We start from the raw sequence: 23,639 nt of genomic DNA on the forward strand, positions 1-23,639 counted from the left end.
AAACAATTGGGTTGGGCACCTGGGTGGCTCAGTTGGTTAAGTGTCTGACTTAGGCTCAGGGTCGTAGTCTCTGGGTTTAGGAGTTGGAGCCCCACGTCTGGCTGTCTGCTGTCAGCCCATTTCAGATACTCTGTCTTTTTCTCTCTCTGTCCCTTCCCCACTTGCACTCTCCCCCTCTCTCTCAAAAATAAATAAACATTAAAAAAAAAACCCAAAACAATTGGATTAATGTCCTAAAATTCATTTTAGATATTTTGAAGGTTGGGGATAGAGATGTTTGTTAAGTTCTTTTGAGATAACTTGGTTATAGAAATCATTATATATCCCTTTTTATTTTTAAAATTCTTTTTAGTGTTTATTTATTTTTGAAACAGAGATAGAGCACAAGCTGAAGAGGAACAGAAAGAGAGGGGGACAGAATCTGAAGTAGGCTCCAGGCTTTAAGCTGTCAGCACAGAGCCCAACTGGGGCTTGAACTCATAGACTGTGAGATCATGACCTGAGCTGAGGTCACTCAACTTACTGGGCCACCCAGGCACCCCTATATCCCTTTTTTAAAGTTTTCATAGACTTTTCCCCTGGGGCATTTTAGTGTCTTTAATTTTTATTTCCATGTTAATATTATAAGGGAAACTAATGTACTTAGAAGATTTTCTTTTCTCCTTTCTCTCCCAGATTTTGACTGTCCACCCTCCCAACCTCCACCCCCAGAAAACCTCTGGCATGTAGCTCCCCTTATCAAAAGCAGGTATTATTTTAGTCAAATGGGACACTCGTTTGAATATAGTTATGAATGAGGAATATTTGTGTGTAGGGGGCGGGAGCTGTGAACCTTTAAAAATCTATATAGTTGGGGCGCCTGGGTGGCTCAGTCAGTTAAGCGGCCGACTTCGGCTCAGGCCATGATCTCGCGGTCCTTGAGTTCGAGCCCCGCGTCAGGCTCTGTGCTAACAGCTCAGAGCCTGGAGCCTGTTTCAGATTCTGTGTCTCCCTCTCTCTGACCCTCCCCCGTTCATGCTCTGTTTCTCTCTGTCTCAAAAATAAAATAAACGTTAAAAAAAAAATTTTTTTTTTAAAAATCTGTATAGTTAAGATTGTTCACAGCATAGTCCACATCTGCTACTACTCTTGAAAAACACTAACAGGGGTGCCTGGGTGGCTCAGTCGGTTGAGTGTCCGACTTCGGCTCAGGTCATGATCTTGTGGTCCGTGGGTTCGAGCCCCTCGTTGGGCTCGGTGCTGACAGCTCAGAGACTGGAGCCTGTTTCAGATTCTGGGTCTCCCTCTTTCTCTGACCCTCCCCTGTTCATACTCTCTCTCTGTCTCAAAAATAAATAAATGTTTAAAAAAATTAAAAAAAAACAAGAAAAACACTAACAGACGAAGGTATTTGTGAATTTTACGAGTGAGAGTTGAGGTGTGGAGCTTGGAGTGGCAGCACCTGTATCACCCTTTAAATGGTAGGAGACACTACAATCAGGCAACTTTGAGGGGAGGTCACATGGAAGAAGGTATTTCAACAAGCCAGCTCTGTAACTGGCTTTCCCAGAGTCAGTTTCTTATTTTTCAGTAAATGATTATTCACCTAATGGATTGCTTAAGTCCTTTCTTTCTCTTTTTCAACTTCTACCTTTTATATAATAACATGAAACATTATAGAAGATGAACTTAAATTATTTACACTACCCACATTTCATGTCTGCTACAAAGCTTAACAGGGAAATCATTGCCTTGAAATTTCCAACAAGGCCGTCCCCTAAGGGTCTGTTCTCTGTATCTGGGTCTGAATGGGTACTCCATCATACTTGCTGTTCCTACAGGGCTGAAAGGGAGATGCCATCAATTCAGACACCCTTTGCGTCTGAGTTGCCTCGTATTACTATTAATATTTTTCAAAAACAATGACAGTTTCACTTGTTAAGGAAACCAACTCATTCTTAGAGACTGAACAATGGGAGAAGTTGGTGTGTAGTAACACAGTAGATCGTTTCTAATTGCTGGAAGAGATGTCCCTCTTAAGTCTCCTGACAGAGTCAGAAGTTAAGGCAGCGAGAGAAGCTTGTTACACGTAGAACCCAGTGGGAAGCAGCAACAGTTGGCATTTTCTCAGGAGAGCCAGTTCACTCATTATTTTAATGTTTGTGCTATTGAACACCTTTGAAGCGAAAATTAATTTCCCTTTTGGATTACTTAGGATATTATTTTTAATGCTGAAGTTTTCCACATCGTCCTTGCCCACAAATTTTTTCCAGAATGATCAAGAGAAAAAAAACAAATAAAACAAAAACCCTTCAAATGATTATTTCTAACAGCACATAAAAACAGATTTTGAGAGATTTTGTTATTTCCCATGATTTCCTTGTAGACATTCTTAATGATCTTTCCTTAAAGGAAAAAAAAAAGTGTTTAGTGTTACATATTGAAATGAAAGCTAAGTGTTGTATTGTGAGAAGGGGGTGAAGGTTTCCTCAACACATTCCTAGGATGAATGCAAATCCACCTACTTCTGTCTAAAAAATTCCACACAATTCAAACCTCAAGCATGCTAATCAAGATTAAGCTTCAGAGTATTAAGATCATTCCAAACCTGCCTGAAGTCCTGTTTATTTTGCATCTCTCACCCCAAATCTGGTCTGTTAGTGAGTGGCAAGGACAAAAGCCTTTCTTGATCTATCCAGCTGCTCCCACTCCTGCCAGAGCATCTCTGGGCTATGCTTAGAGACAGAGGCAAGCCACAGAAGCATGAAATCCACCACAGCCCCTGTCACCTCTTCTCACTGCTCCCCTGCCCATCAAGTCCTCCAGTTCTGAGTGGCTGGAGGAGCTTCTGATGCCTGTCCAAGTCCCCTTCTGCCAGATCTGCACATGTCCAAGCTGTCACTCAATGTCACTTCCTCAGCACTAAACTTTTAGATGACTTTCCAAGCAGGCAACATTTTGGGGGCATTTTGCTGTCCTTTCTTTAGAAGGGGCTTCCAGGATAGGTTCTTAATGTCCTTCCAAGGAGCTATGTTTAAGATAAGTTTAGTAAGTTATTAAATAACTTTGGTAGATAAAATGCACTTTAAACATGATGGTAAAGGATGGAAAACAATCTCCTATTTCTACTTTAGTACTACGTAATGTTGTATATAAGTGAGTTTTTTTTTTCTTTAAAGGGGTTCTGAGGAAAGAGATCCATCTTAAAAATATGGCAGACTGAAGCCAGAGTAGATAACAGGCAAGTTGTGGAGATTTGAGAAGTGCCAGTAAAATTTCTTTTTGATTAGATTTAGTGATATCATCTTTTTTTTTTTTTTTTTTTTTTTTTTTAAGAGAGAGAGAGCCCAAGTAGGGTAAGTGCAGACAGAGGGTGGGGACAGAGGATTCAATGCAGGCTCTGTACTGACAACAGTGAGCCCAATGTGGGGCTCAAACTCACCAACTGTGAGATCACGACTTGAGCCAAAGTCAGACACTCAACTGACTGAGTCACCCAGGTGCCCTGATATCACTTTTTTTTTTTTTTTTTAACTTTCTGTGTGTTTTAGGTTATAGGAGAAAGTAGCAGTTTAGGAAAGCAAATAGACCTTTATTCTTGGAATGGCAATTAAAATTCTTCTCCCTTTTAAATTGAGAACCAGCAGGTGAAGATCATTGTTTCTAGGGAGAGGTGTAAGGCTTTCTACAAATCTCCTCAATGAGCATCACATGGAGAAGCCTTGGAAGGTTTAAGTTGGGATCTACTTAAGTCCGGGGAAACATGGAGTTTACATCACAGTGACTGAATAGCTAAATGTTAGCGAGGTATTTAACTGTACCTAGATGCATGTACAGTTGACTTTTGAACAACTGCAGGGCTTAAGAGTGCCCAACCCCACACAGCTGAAAATCCATGTATAACTTCTGACTCCCCCAAAATGGAACTAATAGCCTACTGTTGACTAGAAGCCTTATTGATAACATAAATATTCAATTAACACATATGTTACATGTATTATATACTGTTATCCTTACAAGAAAGTAAGGTAAAGAAAATTTTATTAGGAAAATCATGAGGAAGAGAGAATATATATACAGTGCTGTACTGTAGTTATAAAAAATTTCCATGCATTAGGTGGATCTGTGCAGTTCAAACTTGGGTTGTTCAAGGGTCAACTGTATTTGTTTAGCCTTAGTTCTCTATGTGGCTTTTTTTTTTTCAAATGTGTGTTTAAAATGTAGAGTGTAGATTTTATTATGTAATTTTTAATTAAGTAGAATGTTCCTTTTATATTTGTACTTATGTGATACAATAAAGTTCTATTTTATAGGAGAAAATAATTATTCTTTGGCTTGGTTGATACCATGCCTACTGGAAGCTGTAACCAGAATGATACCACAGTGCCCAGGCACTGGCATCCACCAGTCAGAACTCAAACAGTATGGTGTATCAAATGATGTAAGATATGGGAAATAAAACACACACTTTAAGGAATATTTATTATTATATTCATTTAAGAGACATTTTCTGAGCATCTTCGTTCATTCTACTGGATCTCAAAGTCTAGTAGCAGAGATGTGAGAATTCCTTACCATATCCAAGAAATCAAAAGGGATGGATAAATCTAGACAAACAGTATCATCCCTGGATCTAAAGAAACCTACCTCAAATCCTTTGGAATTTCAGTTTGGGCCTGTATATTTTTCTTCTTCAATATAAATCATCTCCAAACCCACCCTGCCTTAGAATAAAGGGGATAAGTAGGAAGAAAAAGAAATGAACCAGAAATTCCAAAGTAAGAGAAACACTGGACCATAATCATGTCAAAGCCAGGAAACCGAAAATTAATGTTTTCCTATAAAGGATGGAGGATGTCTAGGTGGGCTATGAAATGAGCACTGGAGGATGCAGAAAGGGCCATGAGGAAGATTTACTGGTGTTGGGAGAACTTTCGCCCTAGGATTTCATGACTTGTGTGCTTTAAAACGTTATAGGTAGACAATTCCGTTCCTGTAGTTAGAAAAAAAAAAAAAAAAGAGTTCCTATATGATAAAATTAATATTATGAGAAGATGGGAGAAGAGAGGAATTAGGTTGATTTGAAGGAAAATGATGTTTCAGAAGAGACAAATGTATATATTTAATTTTTGTTTTATGAGATAATGACTGAAAGGTAGTAAAATCTCCAAGTCAGATAGTTGGGACTGGGAACAATTTCAAGTAAACTGCCATTTCTAAGTGAGAAAGAATTGTTTATGGACTCTGGTGCAGTGTCTTCTGTGACACTGTACCAGAGTCCAATGTTTAGCTGTGAATATTTTGTAAGATTATCCTGTGACTCTTCATGTATTGGAATTAATAGAAGTTCCCTAGGCCAAAATTTAGTCTAGAATATGTGCCTTTCTAGAAAATAAAATCATTGTTAGTACCTATTATAGTGAGTTTAAACTAGTGCTCTTGGTATAAAAGTGACTGTTACAATATTTCGTGAGCTGTTTGCTTTACAGCCAGATGAAGTCATAAATATAAAATAAAGCTCTGGGTTATTTTTTTTGAAGCTCCTTAATGTTAATATCTCACATATATTTTAACTGCTTGGAAAAGGTGTCAAAAATAAGATTCAGAAATAATTACACATCCCTTCTCCAAAACCCCATCTATAGCTTTAGTATTCAAGGAAGAAATTTCAGCTAAATAATAAAGTTATTTTCAGAGATAAGAGATTTAAAAAGTAGAAACAACATTTACTTTCAAAAGTCATCTAGTTTCTACCTCTATCTGATCCATTATAAAAAGCAAGTATTCTCTGAACACTTTATTATCCCAGATCAATAGACAATCGAATTGTGTATCCAGGAGCATAGCTAGTTCATACAAACCACTCACTTCAGTTCAGATACCCTAGCAACAATGAGCACCCACTTTCCCAAGGTCACCAGTCAGCATTAAATTGCTATTGTGCATTTTTAAATGTATATATTTTGAAGAACAACAAAACAACAAATGAGCCACTGTTATTTCTCAAGTGTTTACTAAGCAAAAGGTTTGAAATAAATAAGAAAGATCTTATGGAATTGGGTCAAATGTAAACTGTGTGGGTAGGGACTGTGCTTTATTCTGCCTTGTGTGGCATAGATATAAATGAATGAAGTGATTCAGTCTTCACCATCTCTTAAGAAGACAGAGGCAGGTACCATCCTCCTAATTTGTGAAAAGAGGGTGTTGATAAATGGATGGTTAAGTGATGTGCTCTAAGTGTTGGGCAGCGTCAGCTCTACGAAGGAATATCAGAGAGAGAGAGCTCAGTATTGCCTTTTCTCCTAGATGAACTTCAGGCATCTTGTCTTTGTGCTAGACCAGAACCATGGTTTGGTTCAGAACATGTACAGTCAGGCCTGGCTTACTGTCCTGAGCCAAACACTGATTGAAGAGGTGCCTTTTATATCACTTTGGTTTGAGCCAGTCCTTTCTCATACTGCTATCCTTTTCTTCTCCCAGAAAAAAAAAAAAAAAAAAAAAGATTTACTAAGTGTTATTTACAGACGCTACTGGAGTAGTTACCATATACTGGCCACTTATGCTCTAGGCTCTCTGCCAAGTAGTTGATATGTAGTACCTCCTCTAATTCTCATCTCAGTGCTTACATAAAGTAGACATTATGCCCATTTCACAGATAAAAAATGAAGACTCACTGAGATTATAATTTATCCAAAGTCAAGGAAATCAGACCTGAATCTATTGAATTTTATGGCTTTTAAGCTTGTTTGCCTCACTATATTTACCTATTATCCTATGATGTGAGTAATCAGCTGATGAACTAAAGAGATTTTAATACCATGAGTGTATTTCTAGACACGTTTATTCCTTTTAAAAATATATATATTTATTTTTGAGAGAGAGAGAGAATGTGTGAACGGGAGAGGGGGAGAGAGAGTGGGGGACAGAGGATCCGAAGTGGGCTCGTGCTGACAGCAGAGATCCTGATGTGGGGCTCGAACTCACCAACCATGAGATCATGACCTCATGAACCAAAGTTGGAAGCTTAACCAACTGAGCCACCCAGGCACCCCTAGACACTTTTATTCTTTAAAGAAAACACTAGAGGGGTGCCTGAGTGGCTCAGTTGGTTAAGTATCCGACTCTTAGTTTCTGCTCAGGTGATGACTCACGGTAGGTGAGTTTGAGCCCCCTATTGACCTCCAAGCTGATAGCATGGAGCCTTCTTGGGATTCTCTCTCTCTCTCTCTCTCTCTCTCTCTCTCTCTCTCTGCCCCTCCCCTACTCACACACTTGCACTTTCTCTCTCTCGAAATAAATAAATAAACTTAAAAAAACCCAGAGAGCTGCCTATTTGAATAATAAAGACATGAAGAAGAGGAGGGAATTCACTTGTTGGAAATATCCCAGTGAAACTAATGTGATGGTAAAAAGAGACAAATATAAAAGTTTATTACATTCACGAATAGAGAGACATGAAAGTGAATTAATTGGGATGCCTAGTGACTGGAACAATAGCTAAAGGGATACATCTAATGAAAACACCCAGGGGGATTCCTAATATTCACTCAACATTAACATTCTAGACATACACATCATCTCATTTTAGGTAATAGTATTTCTCACCTTTTCTGAAACATAGTCTTTGCTCAACCTAGTTCCTCATGCTACAGCAGTGTATCGTTACGTGTATTTCCATTATGCTCCATCAAAGAGGAAAAAAAAATTAAATACAGAGAAATTAAATACTGAGATAAGATCTATTGTTGGGGGGGGCAGAATTTTAGGGGGCCACAAACCATTTAATTATCAAAGACATTTTTGCTTTCCTAGGAACCATTTTGCCCTATTGAGAATGTCTGGGATAGCAATTCGATGCCTGCTTCTCCATGATATACCTGCTATTACTTCCAAACTGTAGAAGGTTGTGGCTAAATAACAAGTGCTCAGGAAAAGCATGTGGACAGGCAGCAGAGCAATTCATTGGTGTCTCATTAACTCAGTCTTTGGCAAGTTAGTTCAGATGATCCATTGGTCCTGTGAACTACAAGGCCGTTCGCTCAACTGTACAGGCTGGTCAGAAGAATGGCCAAGAGGTAAGGTTCTAAAGTCAGATGTCCTGGGTGCAAACCTCATCTCTACCACCTATCAGCAATGAGACTCTGGCCAGTCATCTAACCCAGAAGTTCTCAACTGGTGGCAATTTTGTGCTCCCTCCCCCCAAATATTGACACTGTCTAGAGACATTTCTGATTATCATAACTGGGGGTGGGGGATGGGAAGACTACTGGCATCTAGTTGGTAGAAGCCACCAGTGCTGCTAAATATCCTATAGTGCACAGGAAAGCCCCCCACAACAAAGAATTATCCAGTTGAAAATGTCAGCTGCCAGGTTGAGAAACTGATTTAACCTTTCCGTTCATTTTTGTCATTGTACCAGACAGCGTACATTCCTTAACAGATATTTCCAACCCATCTCCTTTCTGCCTCCCTGGTAGAGCCTGGAAAAGGTAAATACTACTGTGTCTTGTTGCTAGAGATAGCCTAAAGCACAGTAAGATATAGGTGGAAATTTATTGGGGGCGTGAGAAAAGCCTTTGTTTTTCCACTGATATAAGAAAAAGATTAGACTCTTTCACCCCTTTCTTCTTCTTTCTACCTTGAACATGAAAGCAATGTGTAGAGTTCCAGAAGCCATGTTGTTATCATTAGGGAAAGCCAAGAGATTCAAAGAAAGGATGGCCTGCATATTGCCGAGACCACAAATCAATGCCATATAAGCATTCCTGTACTTCTTTTTATATTAGAATATATAACTCCTATTTGTTTAAACATTCTTGATATACTCAAATTTCAAACTGGATTTTATAGTAATAGGGTATTTCCATAATTTTGTATTATGGAAAAATATTTATAAATAGAGTAAAATTTGCCATTTTAACAACCTTGTAAGTATGCAATTCAGTAGCATCAATTACATTCCCAATGCTGTGCAACTATTACTGTTATTTCCAAAAGTTTTTATTACCCCAAATGGAAATACTACACTCATTAAGCAATAACTGACATCCTTTTCCTCCAGCCCTCCAATGTCCGTGGTAACTTCTAAGGTACTTGCTGCCTCTATGAATTTTCCTATTGTAGAGATTTCATACAAGCAGAATAATAATAATATTTATCCTTTTGTGTCTGGCTAATTTCACTTAGTATAATGTTTTCAAGGTTCATCTACACTGCAGCATGTCTCAGAACTTGACTCCTTTTTAGGGCCAAATAATATTCCATTGTATGTATATGTTGTTTATCCATTCATCTGTTGATGGGCATTTATTTGAGTTGTTTCTACCTCTTGGCAATAGTAGAGTTTTAAAAGGTAAAATAAGATGAATGAGTGAGGTACTCAGAAAAGTGCCTAATACTTAAGACAAATTCAGCAAATGTAAGTTAAAATTATTACTGGTAACATTAAATATCACCTCACCACCTTCACCCTGTCAACTGTCTTTTGTTGCAAAGAGGAGTGTAGTAGCAGCATGTGGATGCACTGGCATAAAACTATGATCAGGACCTATTTACAATTCATAGCAAACAGTACTCTCATTGGTCTGTGATTATCTGCAAGTATGATGGGAATTTTCACTTATCCATCCATCCTTCCATCCATAGCCATCCTTCCACAATTCAGATTATGTTAAGCACCTCAAGTGGGAGAAATAATATATTTCAAACCTAGGCTGAAGTAACACATGATTAAATTGTTGCGAATAACAAAGAAAAAAAGGAGGTGCTTAATAAATGTTTCTGACGATTATGAAATAGTTCTGCAATCAATCATAAGCTTCAAAAATTTCTCTAGGACTAGGCTGTGTTACCAGTGAACCAGATACATGCCTTATGAAATCCCCATCCTGATAAGTACTTTTAAAACCGATTCGTAAATATCATTGAGTTTTATCCTTTGCACCTCAGGTTTTATTCACAAAGGTACAAAACAAAAGCTCCATCGAGTAACTGTCATGGCAGTACCAGGAAAAGTGCCATTTTCTAAGTAGGAAAAACAAACTCCTCCTTCCAAGTAACAGGAATAAGTATAGAGGTAAAAGGTCTTCCACAGCAGAGGAGTACAGCAGGTCAACTTTTTAGCTGGTGGGAGATATATTTTGGAGAAGATCTGGTGTGGGGAAGGTGTGTATACTGAAGAACACATTAAAACAGTAGGAAAGAGGAGGAAAGGGTAATAAATCGCTGGTGACTGTGGTGACAGCATATCTTACTCTGATGTTGAAGATCTTTGAGACAAGTGTGTATGGTCATTCATTTAAGATCAACAACGGGAATCATGTTTGGAAGTCAGGTATTTATGGAGCACCTGCTGTGTGGAACGTGTTTTATGATAAATAATTATCAGCTTACCCTGATATATCTTACAATTTTGGCAAGTCAAAGTTCACCAATCTACCCACAGTCTCTTCAGAAAACAAGTGGAGGAACCCATGAGAAAATCACAATACCATGGGGGTTCTGGGGTTCTGAGATGGTATATGAACGCCACACTTGGGAAATATTCATGAGGGAGCTAGAAATTTAGCTGTACTGAGAAGTGGATAGAACGTGTGTAGGCAGAACAGAAAAGTGAAAGAAAGAGAAATAGCATCAGTAGAGGAGTGTCATGGCACTAGAAAGGAGGCAGAAGGCTGAGCAGGCACTAGAGAGGTTGGCCTGACTGGATGCTCATGGGAAATAAGGTTTAATAGCAAGAGTGGTGCCAGGAATGACACAACTACTAAGTAGCTCATTATTTCCAGGCTGGTCACAGGAGAATATGGCTCCATTTCTAGGTGCTAGAGGTTCTCATTCTGTTCCACCTCTCCCCGCCCATTCTTTTAATTTCTTGTGTTTCAGAGCACATGCTCTAGGCAAGGTGAATTTGTTTTAAGTTTTCAAAAAAAAAAAAAAAAACCAAATAGCTCTGTAAAAAATTTTCTTGGGTTCCTCTGAATAACCACCACAGGCCCTCCTGGTCACCTCTTAACAAGATTTTCATTTAAGTTGGTTCACTCACCTGGCATTTTAGGATAGTCAAGCCTGTCTTTGGTGATCAACTGATACTGTTACTGCTACCTGCTATTTTATACTCTGGAATCAGAGGTGGTAAGGACAGAGCCCTTGTCTTTTGTATTTTGTACTTTGGCGAGCACTGGATACATTTCTGGCATTTTGTACTTAACAAGCGTAACAAAGCACACCCAGGCCTAAGGATATCGCATCTGCTGTCCTCGGGCACAATAAAAGCAACAAGCCCAGTGGTCTCCGACCTGCAGGGTAGTGATAGATTGCACTGGGAAATGAGGCTCTTATCACAATCAACAGGAAAAAAAGAAATAATGCCTCAAGTGTATCTCCAGGAACACTAGAAAAGCCTGAATGGAAATAGCCCACACCCAGGAGACAACTGCTTTGCTTACCAAGGGCTTCATTCCTACAGGCCCTTTCTGATAGATGTATAGTGCCAAATGTAGAAACTCAGGGTCATGTAAAATTATAGGGTGGTGAACCTAAAATGAGTACAGATAGTTTCAGCAGATAGTTTTCAGTTGGGGTGGGGGAAGAAACTATTGGCCCTTGATACTCATTTAACAAAGTGAGAATAGGAAGGTAATAAAGATTACGAACCTCCTTTTTGAGTTTAGTTCTGGAGACTATTTTTGTGTGTCATCCTTGCGCAGGGCAAGGCTCGTCTTCTCCATATCATTCCAATTTTAGTATATGTGCCGGCAAAGGGAACACTCTGGAGACTAGTTTTGCTAAGAAGCTTGTCTCAGTAAGTATTTTATTCTTGATGAGTTGTTATTTAGACAACAGAAATGCAGAATTTTGTTAACCAGTATAACAGGGATTTATTTTTCTTTCTATAGACTAATTGAACATTTTAATAGACTGACTATTGCTTTCCCCATTTTTTGAAAATGAGGTATATCTGCATCTTTGTATCTATGGGGAAGTTTAGTGACCAAACTGGTTAGAAATTCAACTAATGTACAATATCATAACTTATTACAGAACTTAAAAAGTTTAATTTATGTAGTGAATGGTCTACCAAATGAATGGGCCAGTTAAAGAATATTTTAGAACCTGCTTTGGCTACATGAAAAATCAACATGATAGTCTTCCTTCTCCAGATAATTATTTGTTTGTTTTTCCTCAAAAGTAAAATGAGCTATTCCTCAAGAATGGACCACTATCAAAAGGGTTAATATTTCCAAATCCTTCAGTAAGGTTAGGTTACATGAAAAAGTGGCACAGCCCATTAAAATAGCAGGTATTCAGTTTTTATGTTATATGTTTAATTCTACACAAATCCATGATTTAAAAAGAGCCATGTAATTTAATTAGCATTAATCAATGTTGATTTAATAGAAGGCAGAAGGAAGTTCCCTCTGTGTGTACATTAAAGAAAACAAAAAAAATAAAACCCAAGTTACAATAGAGTCATAGTCACTTATACCCCCAAATTTAAAGACTTAACACTGTCTGAAAGGTTATGATAAACATAAAACAGTTTCATTGTATTGTTACTGATACAGCTAACCAAACAAAAGGTACATTTCTACCTTCCAAAAATTTAAGAAGCTAAATTATTTAGGGCACAAATTTGGGAACATTAAGGAAATATAGCATATTCTAATATGGACATCTAGAAGGTTACCTAAAGGTTTCCAAGAGAGACTCAAAGGCAAATTCTAATGTAGATGGAATAAGAATCTCATACATTCCCTCAAACCAGTGGTGATTCAATCATTTGCCCATGGTGTCTGGCATCATGTTAAGCATGAAAGTACAGGTTAGCATCAATTCAGCGTCACAAAGTAGACAAACAGTTACAGCACTGTGGGTTTCGAACATTGACAGAGGAGAAAACAGGATAGTAAAGGCATGTAGAAGGACATCCAGTACAGCTTAGGAGGAATAAGGAAAGGTTTCCCAGAGGAGGTGATACTTGAAGTAAATTTTGTAAAATAATTTAGCCGTAGACTGGCTGGTTCACTGGAGATTGTTGGAATGGACACAATTCCTGCAGTACCCATAGTACTTTTTTGAATGTCTCTTTCATTGCAGTGTGTGTTTTGTAAGGACAGGTTCATTTTTAAGCCTATTTTCTGAGGTCCGTTGTGCTTTTTCCTGGTGATTTATGCAAGTTGACTACTAATGACTAATGAGAACAATATGAACGCATTGCTGCTGCTGCGTAAGTGTGGTGTGGTTTTGCACTTAAAAGAGGTATTCAGATGCTCTCGTTGTAAATGTTCGTGAAAAGCCTCTTCTGGAGTAGTCAAACTTCTGTTAGTCTCACCAGTGGTTTTACATCTGCAGAGCATTGAGGGCTGGGGTTACTTGTAAGAGGATTGAAATTACTTCATATGATTATCTTAAATTTTATATTCACTATATTCCCTAAAGTATATCTTAATTAATTATTTATGACCAGGAAAACAAACAAACAGCAAAACAAAAAAGAAGGGAATGTCAGGACATTCCAAGCACAAAGAACAGAATGTAAGGATGGTGAAGGAGGTATGGCATGTTCTCACCAGGGAAGAGCACGCAGGATGTGAGTAGGAATATCATGAGATGAGTCTAAAGAGGGAATTGGGGGCCCTTATTTGCTTTAAGTTGCTTCATTTCTATAGAGGATACCAGAGAGCTACTAAGGGTTTTAATCTATCTTTAATCAATTATGCTAATTAAGTTAATTTCGAGAGAGTGTAGGAGGGAAGGGCGCAGAGAGAGAGAGAGAGAGAGAGGGAGGGAGAGAATCCCAAGCAGGGTCCATGCTGTCAGCACAGAGCCCAATGTGAGGCCTGAACTCATGAACTGTGAGATCACGACCTGAGTTGAAATCAAGGGTCAGATATTTAAGCGACGGAGCCACCTAGGTGCCCTTAAATCTACTTTTTAGTAAGTTCTTTCTGGCTTATGTAATGTACAGGATGCAGGAAGATCAGTTAAGACAAATGATGAAGACATAGACTGAAATGGGAGTGGTAGATATGGAGCAGAGACACACTGGAGAGTCAGGGCTTTACGATATATAATTCACACAAGTTTATCATCATTTGAGTGTGGAGCAGAGTAAGAAGGAAGAATGGATAGACTCCTAGATTTACTGCTTGGGTAGTCTGGGGCCTCACATGATATGTCAGGACTTGGAAACACAAAGGGAGGGGTGGCTGTCAGGACTCCAGCAAAAGAGGTGCAGCTTTCTGCTTCCGTTTGTTATCAGTTGGTAAGAGGGATCTTGACTGAACCAGGTCAGGGTGTGTGTCTGTCCCTTTGGGGTCCAGGAGTGGTAACAAGTATGCTATTTCCCATCATAACCATGTGGAGTGAAGAAGGAATTCCCCACAGCAAACAGGAGCAAGGGGGGAGAGGTGCAAAAGAGTGGAGAGCAAATGGTCTGTGATAGAAGTTGAGAGTAAGAGTCGAGAGATGAATGATTACAAACTGTGTATATAGAGAGAACTTGAGAGATTTCTGGGTTAGAGATCAGTTTGGGTGTCAGCAGTAGCAGATAGTCATGCATATGACTGTGCAGGATACCAGAGCCAGAAGACAGCCAACATTTTAGGGGTGGAATGAGGAAAAGAAGTCCCCAACAGTATAAGGTGGAGTGGAAGAGATGGAAGAAAAACCAGAAAAGCAAGTGTCACAGCAATCAAGGGTGAAGACAATTCAGAACAGAAGAACTAACCAACAGTAATAACTGCCTGAAAGAAATAGACATAAGGCAGTGGGCAGGTTGGAGATAACTCTGTAAGAAGCAATTCAGTGGAGTTTCTAACTAGGGCTCGGAAACCAGGTTAGAGAGGGTTCGTGAGTAAACAGAAAGTAAGGAAGTGGAGATACAAATATAGACCGCTCAAGAAACTTGACTCCAAATAGATGGAGAAAGAGTTTATGGCTGGAGTTAGAGGGAAAAGATCTAAGCATGCTCATAAGACGAGGGAAGAGAATTGGTTGAGTTTTAATGGAAAGGTGTGCTATTGCTCCTAGAAAAATGTCTTTAAACCAAGGTCACATTTAAAATACTCAAATGTGCTTGGGAAGGCATATGAAAGATGAAGATATTTTTCAAGGGCAGGTCATATAGGATTAATAAATTCTGGGGCAGAAATACATGCAAACACAATCAAGAACACACAAGAGAAACTTGGCAGCTAGAGAAAACCTCAAATGAGTTAATCCACAGCACCAAAATATACTGTATTGTCTAGAATCAGTTCTTACTCATCATGAGAACATACATAGTCATTATGGGCAGAGGAAAACACAACCTGAAAAACATAGAGAATACCCGAAACAGACAAAGGCACAATTTGTAGAGGCTTGGTAAACTAAGCATTATTTTCAGCTGCATAAACACAGCATGATAATTTGGGGAACTTACTGGGGCCTGAAAAACTACAAAAGTTTTGAAATTCGGTTCCTTTGCTTGGGAAGTCTCATTTATAGATAATTTAATGATTTATTTCATTGGTTCACTCATCCATTCAACAAAGCCTGATCAAGAATTTCTGTGCTAAGCATTAAGTCCGATAGAACATCAGTAAGACAGCATAGATTCTTATGGGAAATGGGGTGGTGGCTGTACCGTGGAAAAGTATATTCTGCTCACCTATTGTTTTTGTAATAGAAAATACAAAGTAGAACCTGCCAAAAATGCTACTAGCTGGTAAAATACATAGCAAACAGGGTGGGAAAAATTGTAAGCATTTCTCCTTAGAAAGCGATTCGATAAGAAGATGAAATCTGAAGATTCCTTCTTCCTCCATTAAATTCAATTACAGACTCTGAAGTAGGTGAAACGAGGAGGAAGCATATATTTTATTATGGAGGTATAGACATGTCCATATTTTTAAATGATGTTGACTGTTGGCTCTTTAATAGTTCTCACCAATGTCATCCCCTTCTCTTAATCATCTTCATTTCTACTGCTGCCCATTTCGTTAGGGTTAGGAACCTCAGATACTTACCTGAGGTAGAAATTTCTAGATTTGCCCCACACATAGGAGCTAAGTCTCCTATAAGAGGAAGAAGAGAGCTTGGTGTTACTGTTTTTAAGCTGTGTTCACTGATGGTTGCAGCTGGTGTAGTGTGAAATAGAAAACTAGATATAGTCTGTTCCAGGCTCAAAAACACATATTGATAAACACAAATTCTTGTGAACACCCAAAACAGGGATGAGGGGGGAGACTGTAGGGAGAGGATAAGTATTTAGGTTTTATCTTAGACCAACTGCCTGTTTGCTTTTTGGCATCCATTTATTTCTCTTTGGTCCTGAGAAGCCCTATTCAAATGACTAAGCTGGCAATACCACACACAGCATTTTAGTGAACAGCGTGCCCCATAGGTGTAAGAACTTGGGCTTTGTCGTGTCCTTGTTCTTGAAGAAAAGCTGCTTTTTTGTTAGCCTTCCAAATGTTCCTTGCCATTATGCAGAAATACATTAATTTTGAAACAAAATAAATCATGTACCTTTTGAAAAACAAAATTAAAACTGTACACATAAGCACGCGTATACACAATGAAACTGACATTGCCCTGTTCTTTCTTCCCCACGTGTCTCAGAGTTCTAGCCAACACCTGTGGCCACACAAGGGGCAGACTTGGCAGCTGCAGAACCCAGATGTCAGACACTGGATTGGACGTCCCTGGCAGCAGTCCTAAGTGGGAGGCTGTCTCCTTAACTGACCTCTGAAACAGTCTATTGTCTGACTCTCTCTTGGGGCTGGGTAGTAACTGAAAAGCTGTCTGGGGGGCTGGTTCAGACTTAGAGTACTGATGGGTTGTTCTGGATGCAATTATCCTTTGCCTTACCTTTGATTGTAAGGAATTTATTTCCTTGGTATGGGTTAAATCTGGTACTGGGCAAATTCTTGACAAAGAACTGTATTTAGATTTTTTCCAAGGAAAAAATAAGATGCTTTTTGCTTTGATTTTTTTTTTCCCCAACTGAAATTGGATGAGATCAACTTTATGTTTTAGCACACAGTTCTGGGTGATCAGAAGTAAAAATAAGAGTTTCTTGGGCACCTCCCCTTCAAACGATGACTGAGTTTCCTTCTATTGCTTCTTAAAACTACTTGTTAAAGGTTGAAAATGAAATATTTCTTTCTTTAGAAACTTACGGAGCTGCAAATTTGTTTTTGCAATTACTAAAAAAAAAAGTCATCTATTGTAGAGAAGAGCTCTTTGTATCATGAGTTATCTTGGTTCTTTAGAGAGGAAAACGATTACACTGTAACCCTGCCTCTACACCACTTGCTCAAGAATGACATTATATGTAAGATGCAATCATTATGGGAATGAGCTAGGAAAGGCCAACTCCTGAGGAGGGTTCCACTTACAATGCAACACTGGTAACGCTCCGGGAAAGTCTATTGTGCATACAGTTATAGTCATGGCAAAAGTTAGGAAGAAATAGGTCTGCTGGAAGATGAATTCTGAGGAAATTACAGAATATATTTTGTCCAACAACAAATGGTATTTGTGTGCATGTGAAATGTCCCAAAATTTCTTTTATTAACTTTTATAAAAGTGTAACTAGATCATCAGATAAACCCCAACTGAAGGACATTCTACAAAATGTCTACAGAATTCCACAAAAATGTCATGGTCATCAAAAACAAGAAAAGTCTGAGAAACTGTCACAGCCAACAGTAGCCTAAGGAGACGTGACGACTAAATGTAATGTGTTAAACGAAATGCTAGAATGAATGAAAGAACGTGATGGGGAAACTGTGAAATCAGAATAGAGTGTGGACTTGAGTTAAAAGTAAGTACCAAATTGGTTCATTAGTTGTAGCACATGCACTGTCGTAACGTAAGATGTTAACATTGGGAGACGCTAAGTGGAAGGCACGTAAGAACACTTCACTATTTTTGTAACTTTTCTGTAAATCTAAAGGGTACCCTAAAATAAAAACTTTATTTAATGATGTTTAACATACTGCTATTTTGACTGTGACAGAGCTCCCACACATCAATCAGCACCTCTCTCTTTTTCACACACACCTATCCACCAAACCATATGGCATAGATAATACTTTATCTTTCGGGCCAATGTAATATCAGTGGAATAAGACTTATTTTGAGAGTTTCAGATTTTCCAATAATATTTAGGTCACGCCCTTAGTAGTAGGACACAAATGCTCAAAAGATAATATCCACAAATCTGTATTTCTCAGTGGCTTTAAAAGATGCAACATCCTTCAGCCACCTATCCAATATACTTACATTTCATGTGAATGTTATTAAGGACATAATTAATAAGACAATGTATCGTCTCTGAAATTAACATTTTTTGCTAGGTAACTGAGGGCAATGTTCATTTATTGATCATTTGTTATCATGATAGCTAAGGGAGTAAGGTGTGATATATCACTGTTTTAGAACATGGATGAGATTATTTCTTTGGTATTCCATATTTGTCCGTTAGAATTATAAGATTTCAGGACTATGGGAATATTTCTAATTTATCATTTTACTTTGAGAAAGGGAAAAAAAGGTGTTGGTGTCAATGAATGTTTACTTAAACCCACAAAATTATTGCGGATTTCCAGAACTGTTAACAAGAGATGTGCCTTTGTTAACACTTAATGGTACAACTTAAATTTTTTTTAAGGTTTATTTATTTTTGAGAGAGAGAGAGAGAGAGAGAGAGTCAGAGCATGAGTGGGGGAGGGGCAAAGAGAGACGGAGACAAAGAATCCAGAATCAGAGGCAGGATCCAGGCTCCAAGCTGTCAGCACAGAGCCCGACTTGGGGCTCAAACTCACAAACTGTGAGATCGCACAAACTGCAAGATCTTGACCTAAGCCAAAGTCAGACGCTTAACCAACTGAGCCATCCAGGTGCACCAATGGTACGATATTAAAAGTTCAGGTGAAGGTCGCCTGGGTGGCTCAGTCAGTTAAGTGCCCATCTTCAGCTCAGATCATGATCTCAGGGTTCTTGAGTTCCAGCCCCACATCGGATTCTGTGCTGACAGCTCGGAGCCTGGAACCTGCTTCCATTCTGTTTCCCTCTCTCTCTGCCCCTCCGCCGCTTACACGTGCGCGCTCTCTCTCAAAAATAAACAAACATTAGAAAATAATTTTAAAGTTCAGTTGATAAAAATTTAACCATATTAAGTTGGTCAGAATTATCTAATTTTGCTTTTAGAAAAAGATGCAAATGACTTTAAAGAAAGCTGGGGAAAAAATACATGCAACTTCCTGAATATATTTTAGGGCTAAAAATAAGATTCAGTCAAATCACTCGTATATTCTCTATCTACTGTGCTTTCCACTGATGACTTATATTAATGACAATGACCATGATGCTTAATAATAAGAGGAAGAAAAAATGTTCCTTAAGGAATTCTTAACTAAGGAACTGCAGTGAGTCAACCAACATATTTTAGAATTGTTTTATAGTTAGGTATTTAATATGGAAAAAAATAATAGGGCAAGAGGGACCTACAGTAAATGTAGGTAGCTATTTTTTATATTACTTTTTAAGCAGTTCGGGTCATTCGTATTTTGCATTTTGTTAGACTAGTGTGCATGTGTGGTTAGTAATGAGAATTATAGCAGCACTCTTTCTCAGAACACCTATGGTGTCTCAAGCTTTATGCTGCCAAGTATCTGACAAACACCGTCTAAAACTACACAATCCTGCAAGGTGCATACAATTACTATTTAACAAGCAAGAGAACGAAGAGCACCAGAAGTTAGGTAAGTGACCATGGTCCCACAGCTTGGTAAGTAAGGGAGCCATTACAAACTCCATCTGGTTGCCTCAGATGCCCGAACTCTTTCCACCAGAGCATACGGCTTTGTTATAATTGATAATTACGAACACTATTAAAATAAATGTCTATCACTAACCAGGTGAGTTAGGTCATTTAACCCCTCTAGGCTTCAAGTTTCTCTTGGGTAAATGAAGTCAGCTGGCTGATCTCTAATGTTTCTTCCAGCTTTAAAATAGTAACATTGACTTATAGACAGGCTTAAGAAAACTAAAATGTTTTTGTTAAAAAACAAAAGAGGTCATGAACACTAGCCCTTACTCAATTTTGGGATGATGAGGATCTGTCTAGAGCAAGGTATTCATGTGATTTCTTCCAAATCTCTCTAGTCCTAGCGATCTTACCATTTTCAGTGTTACTTCTTAAAATTTATAGGTAAGTGGAAATTTCATACTTTGGCTGCACTGCACAAACTATAAACTTAAATCTTTGCCTCACAAAAGATTTAATAACTTGCATTCAGCTATGAATAATATAAAGAAAACCATTTTTCTCTGGATCTGAGAATAATCAAAATCAGTTTATTTTAATTCACATTTATTTAAATATAACAATTATTTTAGACAAATGAAAATACTTACAAGCATATTTATAACATGGTAGACATAAATATAAATGAAATGTATGAGTATTTTAGATAAAATTTAACACATATTAGACCAATTGATGACATACTTAACATTTAGCCTCAAGGTACATTAACATGGATATTGAAAAGGCTGTTTTCACAGAAACTGCTATAAAATGTTCACATTTGTGTTAGTAACATGTCACATTTCCTAGACTGATGTTTTATGAAAACTATGTAAAGATTGAATGTAATCAATCACCTCTCATGGGGTAATGTTTTTTGTAAATGAAGCCTATTTTTGTCAATAGAAATGTTCTTTTAACTTTTAAATAATACGCAATTTTTATCAAGACCATGCTACATTTATTAAACAAACATGCATAACACATTAAAACTTGAATGATTCATGTACCTTTTTGCACAGTGTTTAGTTTTGCTATGGCACTCTATCTTTGTGAAAAATATACTTAAAATTTGGCACAGAATCAATAAATTGTATTGCTTCTAATCAAAACAAATGTGATTTAAATTTTCCATGGCATGGAAAATACTCTGTCACAGTTTACCTCTCCCCTTTACAGTTTATTGACCAATGGCAGTTCTGTACTGTTTTAGTTGGAATAAATAAGGGATAGCCAAGAACTGAAAGTCCTAGTTAGGTGTTTTGCCTACACTCTAATTGGAAATGAGTCGATTTTAGTTTTTCTAGCAGTAAAACATTCCCATCTGTATTGTGGCCAAAAAATTTCTAAATAAGGGTGTTATCAGCAATAATATGCATCGTCATGAGATGTTTTTCTCTAGGGGGCAGAGAGGTTGAAAGGAAACGTGGATCTCTTCATAAACTGGGAACATATGTGGTAAGGAGAGCAAATGCCAGCTGAAGCAGAAACAGGGGAAGCTCTCTGGAAAGCTGGTGAGAGCACACACTCTGAAGTTGCAACGAGGCAGAAAACAAAGGCAGGAACCCAGGAACCATTCAAGGTGGTAAGGAGTGCCGTGGGTTGGAGGAAACTGATATGTATCACTCAAAAGAGACAGCATCCAGAGCAGGTACCACATCTGTGTGTCAGCAAACTACCACTGCTTTGTAGGAAAAGTTTTACATTTCCACCCCAGTGTCTAAATCCGGACTGAAGAGATTAAGCTAACTGGCAACATTTTTTTTTTTTTTTCTGAATTCATTCATAAACACTGGAAGAATAAAGGGAGTACCGTTAACTCAAACTTCCTCCAAAGCAGACAAGTCACGCTCCATTCGAAGCACAGACTTCAGAGTCGTGGTAACTAAGAAAAGTGCCAGCTCTTCTAAGACAAACCTGAGGTGTTCTATTTTGAGAGACTGGTTGAAGTCTGATCCTTTCATAGAACCTTGATAGCCTAAGTTTTAAATTTATTATCTGGGGGGAAAGGAGGTAGAACTTTAGTCCCACTCTTATACAAATATCCTTTATTCTAAAAAACAGAGTAATGAACACAATGACATTTGCTTTGCTTTATGATCCTTGCGTTTCTGGGGACGGTTAAGCAGTGAAATGGCAAAGAACATCAAACGGGTTAAATAAAATAGGCAAAGCTTTGTTGAAAGCTGTTAAGGTGCAAATAGACATAAAGATTACAAATCACAGAGCACTGAATTTTCAAGAGTGAAATCATACCAAAACCGTGATAAATTTTCGCTGACATCATAGGAGAGTAAGTGGTCTGGAAGGTCACTGATGCTGCCCTGCACAGCCAGCACGTGTGGGGCCAAGGTGAAGGGTACGTCGTTGAGGAGTTCAGCCATTAATGAGTTGTTTTCCAAAGTCTGGCCTGCCTTATTTTCCACCTCGGGGCCTGCTACAGTCACACTGGATGAGTTTTCTTTGCCAGTCTAAAAATACATATATATTTAAGTCATTTAGACCTTGTGGACTTTGAGGTTTAGAAATGGTAAATGTGGCATTAATATATCAAAATGATTGAGAAATGTGGAATATAGAAATATTCCCAGGTTGGAATGCTACTATTTACTTACTTGAGAAATACATCCACCTAAATCTCTACTAGGCTTTAAAATGAATCCTAAACCCTTCTCTGACGCAGGCTGACCACTCAGGGCCCCCTAAATACAAGCCTGCATTCTTGCTATTTCCCTAGCCCAGATAAGGTCTACAAAGTCTGGCTCACAAATCTGATGTAAGCTTCCAGGCTTTACAGAACTCCCAGGTTCCCTGTGAAATCGTAGATGAACATAGTCCAAAGTGGCCCTGCCTGCTTCAGAGAGAATATGGGGCAAACTGTCTAGGATATTATTTGGCATTTCATGTTTGTGTTCTTGCTAGTGGCTATTTCCTATGCATATGTCTTATCTCCAACTAGACTCTAGGGTACTTGAGAGCAAGCTAACATTTGACATTTCTTTGTATTCTTCACCTAGCATATATTACCTTGCATACTCTGTATGGATGCATGTATCCTCCACCTTCTATTCCCTAAGATAAACTTGAGCATTTACCTCCCCTGTGTACCCCAAGTGTTGACTGATTGCCCGATTTTCGCTGGAACTAGCATGTTATGTTACACAAGCTGATGTATCTTGTTCAATTTCTTTAAGGTTGGTAGACCTTGCATATAGTACTTTACCAAAAGATGTGCACTAGGGTGTTCATAGCACTCTACGCAAGCCCCGTACTGGAAACTACCTAAGTATCTATCCACAGGAGATTGAGTAAAAAGTTGTAAGTATGTTTACAAAAATGAGAACGAATGGCCTGCTGCTCCAAGTGGCTAAAACCTAGCTTAAGCCAGGTCAGGAAAAACTTTACTCACCACCTGCTCCAGTCAGTCCCCACCTGGGGGATAAAACTCCAGAGTCTTTACAAAGGCCTACAAGGCCCTTCCTGATCTGGCCCCAGTACCTCTCTGACAGTTTCTCCAGCTAGTCTGTCCTGGCTCCCTCTTCTCCAATCCCTCTGCCCCAAAGATTCTTCTCCCAGACCCACCGGGGCTCCTTCTCCCATGTCCTTCTCAGGGAGGCCTTTCCTGCCCACCTTATTTTAACTGTCTCCTGGCCCTCACTCCCCCACTCCAGCATTCCATCTCCCTCTCCTGCTTTTTCCTCTCCTTAGCCCTCAGTACCTTGTTACATGGTGTATAATTTATTCTAGTATCACCCCTTAGAAGCTTAGGGAGTTTTTATTTCCCATGTTCACTGCTGTATCCCCAGTGCCCAGATCAGTGCGCAGTGCTCAGTATTTGTTGAGTGGATGAAAGCAGACA

General features: G+C 38.6%; 1 protein-coding gene, 1 long non-coding RNA gene and 1 other non-coding gene across 5 annotated transcripts in view; 1 reads left to right on the forward strand and 2 right to left on the reverse strand.

Moving 5' to 3' along the window:
• The window catches only part of LOC113603053 (uncharacterized), a 204,163-nt gene that overhangs the window by 65,627 nt on the left and 114,897 nt on the right, over nt 1-23,639 (forward strand). The window lies entirely within an intron of this gene.
• Nucleotides 11,639-11,743, reverse strand: LOC113603108 (U6 spliceosomal RNA). Its single transcript, XR_003424661.2, has one exon. It is a non-coding gene; the product is annotated as a U6 spliceosomal RNA (small nuclear RNA).
• UMAD1 (UBAP1-MVB12-associated (UMA) domain containing 1) overlaps nt 18,661-23,639 on the reverse strand; it is a 220,392-nt gene continuing 215,413 nt past the window's right edge. The window contains exon 4 of the mRNA XM_015066561.3: nt 18,661-22,251. Coding sequence (XP_014922047.1) covers nt 21,994-22,251 — 258 coding nt within the window. The 3' untranslated portion in view covers nt 18,661-21,993. The remainder of the gene's footprint in view (nt 22,252-23,639) is intronic.

Source organism: Acinonyx jubatus, chromosome A2 (assembly GCF_027475565.1).
Source record: "Acinonyx jubatus isolate Ajub_Pintada_27869175 chromosome A2, VMU_Ajub_asm_v1.0, whole genome shotgun sequence".
Taxonomy (NCBI): Eukaryota; Metazoa; Chordata; class Mammalia; order Carnivora; family Felidae; genus Acinonyx; species Acinonyx jubatus.